The sequence below is a fragment of the Megalops cyprinoides genome, chromosome 9 (genome assembly GCF_013368585.1).
Source record: "Megalops cyprinoides isolate fMegCyp1 chromosome 9, fMegCyp1.pri, whole genome shotgun sequence".
NCBI lineage: Eukaryota > Metazoa > Chordata > Actinopteri > Elopiformes > Megalopidae > Megalops > Megalops cyprinoides.
Genome location: NC_050591.1, coordinates 11,684,136 through 11,694,065, shown reverse-complemented (window position 1 = coordinate 11,694,065; position 9,930 = coordinate 11,684,136). Strand labels below are relative to the sequence as shown.

The 9,930-nt window shown below is 42.7% G+C and overlaps 1 protein-coding gene across 1 annotated transcript; it reads left to right on the top strand.

Moving 5' to 3' along the window:
- Positions 1–4,219: 4,219 nt before the first annotated feature.
- zgc:114130 (uncharacterized protein LOC570332 homolog) lies at positions 4,220–8,523 on the top strand. Its single transcript, XM_036535944.1, has 2 exons — positions 4,220–4,397; positions 6,129–8,523. Exons 1-2 carry the CDS (start codon positions 4,344–4,346, stop codon positions 7,272–7,274), a joined length of 1,200 nt encoding a protein of 399 aa, XP_036391837.1. The 5' UTR covers positions 4,220–4,343; the 3' UTR covers positions 7,275–8,523.
- Positions 8,524–9,930: the final 1,407 nt, after the last annotated feature.

Sequence of the window (9,930 nt, the reverse complement as noted above, 5' to 3'; positions counted from 1 at the left end):
CGGTACAGCTCCTCAGAGCGCTCTGTCATTGTTGTGATTGAGGATTAGAGAGGGGCTTCAGCAAGCGCTCCTTCTACCAAACAATCCCTCCCAAACCCATTTTACTCCACCCCCCCCCCCCCCCCCCCCATACACACACACTACCACCACCACCCCCACCCCCCCAAACTCTTCCACTTTGCCTACAGGGATTGGGGGAAGGGTGTGCGAGGGGAACCCATTGTCAACTCTGGAACTTTTTTTTCATTGTGCACTAAACCCTTTTTCCCTTGGCAAAGCTAAGAAGGTAAGATAATGACCCTTCCCCCCACACCACCACCACCTACCCCCCTCCTTTTTCTGACAATATTGCACCAAACAGAAAAGTCACTTAATGATCCCCTCAGCCTACCCAAAACAAACTGCCAGATGTCTGTTTACCACACACTAATAGTCTTTAGGGCCAACAGTTTCGGAGGTTCTGGGGTGTGAGGTGTGTTATATCTGTCACGGTCAACAAAATCCATTCTATACCTCCCTGGTGTCTTTCTGCTAGGACTTAGAAGCAGGATGAGCTGCAACCCTCACTGAAAAAAATACTGTGTTCTGTTGCTGAAGAGAAACTGGCAAAAAGGCTTCACTCGCTGTAAGGTTTCATGGCACCAAGGTGACATTTGGTTTACAACAAGGACCAAAATCAAACCCCTACTTAAATATAATCTCCCAAATGCTGTTTTTTTAATGTCTGTATTCCATTCTGTTACACAAGAAGACTGCTTGCAGATGAAGACTGGTCAAAGCCAATGTAAAGCAGATGTGCTGATGATTTGTTATGTGGCAATGTAAACTCGCATCTTCAAGGTTTTAAATGCTCACCATGGTGTTCTAATAAAGGTCCTCCAGCACTTATTTAGCTTGCGTGTTTTTGAGCGGGATTCAATCAACATTTGTCCTTAGCTTTGATTCACGGGTAACTCCAAGTGCATCTTCTATTCTAGGCAAATGCAATTCAGGGAGTTCAGCAATCACCAGAATGATATACATGTTGTTTTTATGAGATAAATAAATTGACACGCTTTGTGTATGTATTAGTCATACTTGAGGAGCTATGTTGACCCAGGGTCGTTGTCACTGATTTCCCATTGTTTGAGACATTTTCCAAATGTGCCAACAATAACTGCATTAGCGCCATAGGTCTCCATGAGAAATGTCTTCGAATTTGACAAAAGCAGCAGGACCAGACAACCCAAATGAAATTATCTGTATTTATGCCTGCAAAAATGTGTAAATATATAGATAATAACATAAATGTGTTTGTTTACATATAACAAAAAAGTCTATAGTCTACAGTCAAGGACTGTAGTTAAACCAGAGCCTGAAAACAATTAAGCTTTGGGTGGGCCACCATAAGAACATTCAGAATTCTCTATTTATTTATTTTTTTCTTGCTTATTTTATGCAAATATAAAGACATAGCACATTGCTGTTAGAATGAATAGTCTCAATAGCTTCCTCAGTTTTGTGACCTGTAGAATTTACAGAAATACATTTATACCCCCCCCCCCCCCCCCCCAAAAAAAAAAAGGGAAAAGGATATTCTTTTTTAAGTAAAAAAAAAAACAGTTTCTACAATATAAATCTTGGACCAAATCCGAGAGACACTCCAAACCTTACAGAGAGCTTTAATTATGTTTGGGCAGTTAGGCCGAGGCTTACTGAGCAGTGGACAAAACAATGAATCTTTTTTGCTTTGTCTAATGCTGGGGTTATGTTGCTGAAGAGTAAGAGTGTACAATGATAAGACTTATGTCAGCTAGTTCACAAGTGCCCTTGTGTCTCAACAAGCCTCTTAGGGCACTGACATTTTGGCCCCTGCCCTTCTTTTGGGCCTTCCTCTTCTTACTGCAACAAAGGAGGGTGGCTTGTTAGTGCCTAGCAAAGTCTGGTTTTCACCCAACCATACTAACAAGCTCCATCAGCATTTGAAGGAGGGACTCTGCATTGCTATTTCAACATAAAATCTTTGTACTTCTTTTTATTGTGATATTATGGTATACTGTACTGAAGTACTACTACTAATAATAATAATAATAATATTAATACTAGCTTTATGATGGGATTGGTTTTTGGTCTCCAAAATAGCATTTTTACTGGAAAAAAAAAAAAACTGAAAATATATAAAATTACACTACATATATGTTTGGACACTTTGCATGCAGAGCAGGGATACTTTTCATTACAGACACTGTGTAACAAAAACAGAAATAAATAGTAATCCTATGCGTTTTCCAGATTTTTGAGATTTTATTTACTTCTTTAAGAGGTTATGTCAGTTCAATTGATAAATTAAATAATAATTGTGACATCCTAATTTTGTATGCATTTTCAAGAAAAAAAATACAAACAAAGGAACTTGCTAATCAACGTGCAGCAACATGAGCCCATAATTAAACAAGTTACTTCCTCTGGTTTGTCACCTTCCTCGTCTCTCATGTGTCCCAACCCTTAGCCAGCAAGACTACAAACACAGAAGCCGAGTTCTCTCAGCTGTCCGAAAGTCTGGTATTTTGTTTGTGTGTGTGTGTGTGTGTGTGGGGGGGGGGGGGTACCATCTCTTAACAGCACTATCTGAAACAAAAACAGCATTAGCAACGTTGGCTGTTTTTGATGTGGAGAACCGTGTCTCCCCTGTCTTCTGTCAACCCGAAGAGAGCTGTCAAATCGACCCTAACGTCTGGGTCTCAGTCATGAGTGATAACTCTCAACACCTTCTCCCCCAAATCAAAGGCCCTTTCCAGTACATCCTGTCTCTGTTTGTGGTAGGGGGGGAAGTGATGGCAAGCTTGTGGTGGCTGTCACATTGGGCCCCACTTTCATGACATTGTCCCTGTCTTCCGTATCCATCAGAACTGCTGTTCTTATATTGGAAAGACAACTCAGTGTCAATTGATCAGATATCACAACAGTCTCCTTTTGGGTGGATTCGTCATATTGATAAGTACTTAAATGAAGAACAAGACCTGGTAAACTGACTCTGAATAGTAACAATTAGGCGTGCCTCAATAATAAGGTAAATTGTCAGTTCAGTTTATAAGAATATGGGCTGTTTCTTCCTCTAGTTTAAAGACAAATTAACACGTACTGCTGTGAGGGTGTTTGGCTGCTACCATTTGATAACTTGTCTCAAATTCTTGTTTTAGAAATAAATATTCTTGTCTGAAAAAAATAATACCAGAATAGTGCAGAAAGTAAAACATTTTAATTCAAAGTATAAAGTATCAGAATAGTATCCAAATTATGTAACCTAACCCCTGGCTTGTTTATTGCTATTATCCTTTAGTTCAGAATGTCAGACCTTTACACTTCCTCAGAAATATGCATCCACTCCTTGATCTGATAGCTTTTGGGATTCTAAGTAACTATTGAAAAATCAACTTTTTAAACAAAGATTTAGTGTGTAAACAATGTATTTTAAGTTCTGAATGGACTGTACAGTTCACCCACATTTGCCTGCAATCGATCTGAAATCCTTGACAAGCTTACCCTCCTCATCTACAATACAATGTTTTGTGACACAACTAGGTAAAAAGAAAAGTACAGTATCGTGGGTTTTTCAGTGCATGTTATGATACATGTCTGCCGCAGGGGCATGGACAGCTAATCAACAGCCACACTCTTAAAACACAATTATTATTTTCTTGTGTCCCTGGGAGAAATGTCCGTCAGCGATACAAAGATATAAAGGCTGACTATTTGCTGCGAACTGAAACGGGATGCATTTGCGGGCATTCAATGTAACATCACAATGACGTCAATCCTAATTCTGAAAATTTAAGGCACGACCAACTTTTGCTCACGCATATCTTATTTTTGTTTTGACTGAACGAAATTGCCGAAGCCCAATAACAGCTTAAGCCACTTACATAATTTATAACGTCATATTTTTTGTTGTAAATTTATCTTGAATTTGTTTTTTTTTTTTTTTTTTTTTTCCAGAGTGCACGCTGTGGTTGTGACTTACACTTTCAGTATTGCTATTGTCGCGGCTGGCGGCTCCGTCGGCCCTGCTATGCGGCCCACGTCTCATACCAACTCTCGGCACAAGTGCATTGCGTCACGCTGCTGTCAGAACCCGTGAGACGCGAGTGGGAGGAACAAATGGCAAAAAAGCAAAAGGGAAAAGTTTCGGCCTGGAGGCGGGGCCAGCCTGCACGGTGCACCATTAAAACCACACGTGTGCGTCCGCAAGAGTTGTAACCCGTAGCAGACAACTTTAACTTTAGCTTGAAAAGTTTCCATTGGGAGGAAGGTGAAGTTACGTGGGCGCACGAAGGAGAAGTCAACAATTATTGGAAAGCTTCAAAATGCCATCGTACGTCCTCAATCCGCTTCTCGATTTCGAAGAAGTTCTGTGCAAGGTAAATAGATTTTTTGTGTTGGGATTGGCAAGATATACCATTAGGAAGTGGTGAAAAAACGGCACGATGTTTAGAAAGCTTGTAAGCGGTGCAGCTAGCTAACGTTAGCTAGCCAGCTACTTTTTAAATGAGCATCAGTTCATGTTGAACTAACTTTAGGTCGCTAATTCATCGCCGTATGTGGATGCAACTTTCGATGAAGTTGCTAACTAGCTGGACACAGTCATATATTTTCAAAGTTGATGTTATTGGACGGGATCCTGAGAGTGTGATCAGTTAGCAAGAATGTTTGCTAACTAGCAAGCCAGCTGCTTGTGTTTGCTGTGCTCTCTCTTCTGGTTCTTTGAGGCGTGATGTTAAAACTGTTAATACAGTTGAAAGCAGACGACCTCAGATTGTCGCTTATAATTACAGTCGCTGAGGCGGTATGTGGAGAAAAAGTTTGTTAGGTAGCTAATAAGTTGGGTAATATCAGTTTAACTAATTTGCGAGCAAAATTAATTTCCCACGACATTCATTTAGCGGTTACTAGTTATCGCCTCGGTAGATGGCTTGTTAACTACCTACTGTGTTCCATGATGCTGAGTATCTGGACAACAGTTCCCAGTTTGTTCAATCTAGACGACAAATTACGTAGCTAGCATTCGCTAACGTTAAGGAAGTTGGCGCCGATGTTTATTCTGTTCTCTTGAGTACAGTTGCACGAGTTTTAGCATGCTTGCTAGCGTTAGATAAATTCACCAGTTAGCTAAGTGTATAGAGATTAATTTATAGTTGGCTGACGTTTGCCAAGAATGTGTTCGTCGGTTTTCAGCTTTGTTCTGCGCGTCTTGCTCTACTTACCACACCATTGATAGTCCTCCACAAGTGAATCTGATAGTTAGTAGGCTATGCCTCCCTTTTCTGCCGCGGTGACCAGGACAGGGCCTTAAAGCTGAGTCACAGCGCTCCGTTACTTACTTCTTGAACTCCGCAGTGTCCTCATTGGCTGCAGATATGATCGATGTGCACGTTTCCTTTTAATTTACACAAACATAGAGACCAGAGGGTCACTGGGCACAATGCACCCCCAGAAATACAGGTTTGAGTTTTGCACAGCGATTGGTGTGCCAGTAAGAAACAGTGTATCGCCATGCATCGTAGATTTGATATCACATTTTCTTTCCCACCGACGTTGTCCTGTTTGTGTATTCGTCATAATTTTGAGCGTCTTGTAATCTTTCCTTGCACTATTGGCACGAACCTTTCACTGAATTTACATTGACAACGGTTTTTAAATTTACTTTAACAGTGTGCATAACTCTTACCAAACTGAAACATATTTAGGAGATACACCAACCTTATATGTGGAGGGATGGACCTGACTGACACAAATTTAGTCATTTCTACAGTTTCATTTTATTATGCTCCTGAAGAATCCATATCAACAGCATTGGTCCAGCATTGTTGTTGGAAAAGGGAAAACTTACACTTTCACATGTTGAAGGCTCACAGGATGAGCTTGTATAGAATTGTGTAGCTAATAATAAATGGTGAAAGTATTAGGTGTTGTTGCAACCAAAGTCTAAACACACCAGACATGAGATTTCATTAAATGATTTTTGTAACCTTTGTCCATGGTAATGTGGAAATGTATAGTTTCATCTGTTGTTCATGACAGCAGTGGTAGCATTAGTGTTGGAGGGATTCTGCCTTTAGTTGACAGCAGGATTTTTTCTTGCTTCCTTGTAGAAGTTCCCCAGCCTTGACCTCCGAGAGCCTCCCAAAACCACAGCGCTGCCAGTGAGGCCTATTGGCTACAAGAAGGTCCAGACTCCTCTTTCCTTGGCGAGTTCCAGTCTCTCAGCAGACTCGAGAGAAGGTGCACCCATGACCTCCAGCCACTGGGGGCAGTATATGGAGCAGTCCTGTCCTCCTCTGTCACAGTGGAACAAAATGTCCTTCTGGGCAGAGCGCTCAGTCAGCATGGTGGAGCCCAGCACGGGCAGTCTGCGTTGGTCGTCCCCCAGCGAGACCAGTCAGACCAGTCACTGCAAGCAGCCCGTTACCTTGTCCTCCACAGGCTCTGCTCCCAGCTCTTCGTCCTCCTCCTCTTCCTCATCACGATACAAGACTGAGCTGTGCCGCACCTTCGCGGAAAGCGGCGTCTGCAAGTACGGTGGCAAGTGCCAGTTTGCCCATGGGCCCGAGGAGCTCCGCGATCTCAACCGCCACCCGAAGTATAAGACGGAGCCGTGCCGCACATTCCACACTATTGGGTACTGCCCATACGGCATCCGCTGCCACTTTGTGCACAACAACGAGGATGACCTGGGCCCCGCCCGGGTGCAGCCCCAGCCGCACCGTGGACGCCGGCCACCCCTCCTGCGGCAGAGCGTAAGCTTCCCCGGCTTCCCCTCTGCCCCCCAGCTTCCAGAACCTTCCCTCCCCCACCCCTTCCTCCGGGCGCCCTCGGCGTCCCCCCCGATGTCAGTCGACGTCCCCGAGTTGCTCTCCCCGGCCTTCCCCGAGATGGATTCCCCCTCCATATTCGACCTCGGCCTGGAGCCGAGGCCCCAGTTCCTGCCCTCCCGCGACCCCGGCTGCTCCTTCTGCGGTCGCATCGCCCCGTGCCCCTCTCACGTCCCCGGGGCAAAAGCGGAAGGGTGCCCGCAGCAAAGCCCGCTGGGAAGTCTGGCGCTGGGGTCCAGGAGCCTGTCGTACACCTCGCTCTCTGACCACGAGGGAGGCTCCGGGAGCTCCGTCAGCAGCCTGAGCGGATCGGAGTCCTCCGTCTTCGAGGGGCCCAGCAAGCGGCTGCCCATCTTCAGCCAGCTGTCCGTGCCGGACGACGGCTTCTGCAGCGACGGCAGCGGAGGTTCCGGCTTTTTCCTCTAACTCTCATTCTCCCTTCACCGCTTACCCACGGTTCCCTGCGGCTCAGACGGGCAGTCAGGGAGGAAGGGCAGTTTGCTTTGTGTTGATTAGACAAAAATGCATTTTTCTAAAACCTTGATTGTATACCATTGTATACCTACTGTAATGTACGGGCTGTTGCTTGGCACCTCAGTAAACTTCCCAGTTTAATGCTCAAGTCAGAACATACAGTCGAGTACAAGAGGGGAAGCTCAGTATTGATCAAAAACGGGGCAGCTGGACACCCTGTGTTTTCCCCTGTGTGTAATAGAATTGAACAAAGATCACACTTAATCACAATGTGATTGACACTTTCCTGTTAAAAAAAGATCAGATTGCAGAAGAATACATTGTTTTTGTTCTCTTAAAGCTGTAACAAGCAACTCGGTCATGCACATGGAGGTAAAAAGAGGAAAATTTAAAAATACATTTCAAGATGTCTTGATTCTACAAAGCCAAAGAGGAGGTTAAAAGCATGTTGCTGTAATCTCTGCAGACCCTCCCCTGTTTTCTATGAATATTTCCGGGGGTTCTGATATATTTTTGGGGGAAGGTTTTTGTTGATACTTTTTATACCCTAAATGTGTGTTCACCCCAGACTGGTTTTCTTGCAGGTGGACTTGTTCAGGACCTTTAATGCTTAAAAAAAACAGACAAGCTGTTTGGCAAAGGTTTGGTTTTTGTTAAACCGGTAAATGACATTGTCGTTGTCAAGAGTTTTATATGGAAATAGGTAGTATTTTTTTCCTCTTAAGAAGAGCAATGCTTTTTGTGAAGTTTTGCAATTTGTTCTTAGACGACTTTTAGCTTTTACAGTCATTTCATCTGGGTAATACCTGTTAGCTTCTTTGACTCAGACATGTAGCATTTTGTTCTGTATGAAACTTATTTGGACATAACTTGTACAGAACTAAAAAAGTGAGGTGATGGAATTCGTTTTTGGTGCTTTTAAAGTCTGGTCTGCCTTTTCATTTAATCAGGAACCAGCTGAAAAAATAAGTACTGACCATGTTTTTTCAGGGTGCTGTGTTTGAGTAGAGGGGGTAGTCCAAATTGAATAGAATCCTTTCCCTCCACCAAGAAAATAAGTTACTGATGTCTGACCATAGATTACGCACTGCACCTATTTAAATAGAATGATGTATCGTTTGTCAGTGTCAATAGTTACTTGTTATTTTGTAAGTGAATAAGTAGGTTTGTTTCTGATTTGTTTGGTAGTTGCCTCTGAAATGCTTTTTTGGCAATTTTTTTTCCCATTTTTCTTTTCTTTACTAAAATGCCTGCATTTGCCAACAAGCTTTATGCTTGTTTACAGTGTTAAAGGAGGAAAAAAAAACTAGTAAATTAATTGTTTTTAATTTATTTTAATATGTATTTATAGAGAACTTTCAGTTATGTTTGGTTATGTTTGTACTAAGCTTAATATATTTGGGTTTTCTTTTGTACTGGAAATAAACATTTTTTTTAAAACCAGAAATCAACAAGGATGTCTTTTTTTTTTTTCTCAGAGGGAATGAGCTGCATGCAAGGTTTGTTAGTCAATAGCAATTTCAGCTTCACAGAATGACTCCTTTTTTTGACGTTTTCTCAAAGTAGCCCTGTGAGGGACACCACCCTGTTCCACTCAGCAAGTGACCACTTTATCCAAAGGAATGAGATTTCAGGGTCCAGTGTGAAGTATTCACTCATGTGCTGCAGTGTAATCAGGACCTTGCCTGCACTGCAAAAGGATATGAATATGGGTCTATAAAACTCTCTTTGTTAGGAACACACAAATAACGTGAATGCCAGGCAAAGCAGGTGTGAAATGGAACACTCTTGCACTATTGAATATTTACACATTTTCCGGTGTATTTTTATGAAAGTACAATGCAATATTTCATTACAGTTTTCCTCAGGACTGCTGATATTTCAGCCCTGCAAAAAAGGGCAGGGGATGGTGCTACTCTCATTTTGAGTTTTGTGTGGTGTCAACTGCGTATCTGTTGGTGATTTTGTCCCCTGTGTGAGTGTTGAAGTATTTTCATGGCAAACCATTGCTGCTTTGTTCTTTTCTTCACAACAGTCCTAGTGCACTTCTGGACTGGACTCGGCACATTAATTTCAAAGAGTAATGAGGTTAGGGGGCCTGTGTCTTTTTGTCCTGTGTTTGAGCGGCATTGTTATTCGGGTAGGGTTGGGCCTTTGGGGGGTTGGGTGGGGGTACCAGATTTCATGTGGAGATAAGACAGCCCTTTTGTTTTATTTAAATTTTACCCCCCTTAATCATGCATAGCAGTAAAAAGAGGCACTAGGATGTCTTCCAGTGATATGATTCTCTCCCCACCTGCTTCCGCAGAGGTGCACGTTCTGCTGAATTAAGTATGGACCAGAAATAAGTCTCAGCATCTCATACTTAATGATTAGTTTTAAACCGCCAGTCTGAACAAAACACTAAGTCTGAAAGCAGCTGTTTTAGATGGATTTAATGAGCGTTCTTGAATTAAGTGCTCCTTGTACGGAAGGCCTCGATGTCCCAAGTGCTGCTCCACGTTTAAATACCTACTGCTGACAGAACTTTTTTCCACAATCAAATATTTAAACCCTAGAAAGTGGCTTCACATTTTCTGGTTTATAACAGTTTTGCAAAAAGGTACTG

Coding starts and splice junctions, on each gene's coding strand:
- zgc:114130 (XM_036535944.1), top strand. CDS start 4,344: ATGCCATCGTACGTCCTCAATCCGCTTCTCGATTTCGAAGAAGTTCTG. Junction 4,398..6,128: donor TCGAAGAAGTTCTGTGCAAG/GTAAATAGATTT, acceptor GCTTCCTTGTAG/AAGTTCCCCAGCCTTGACCT.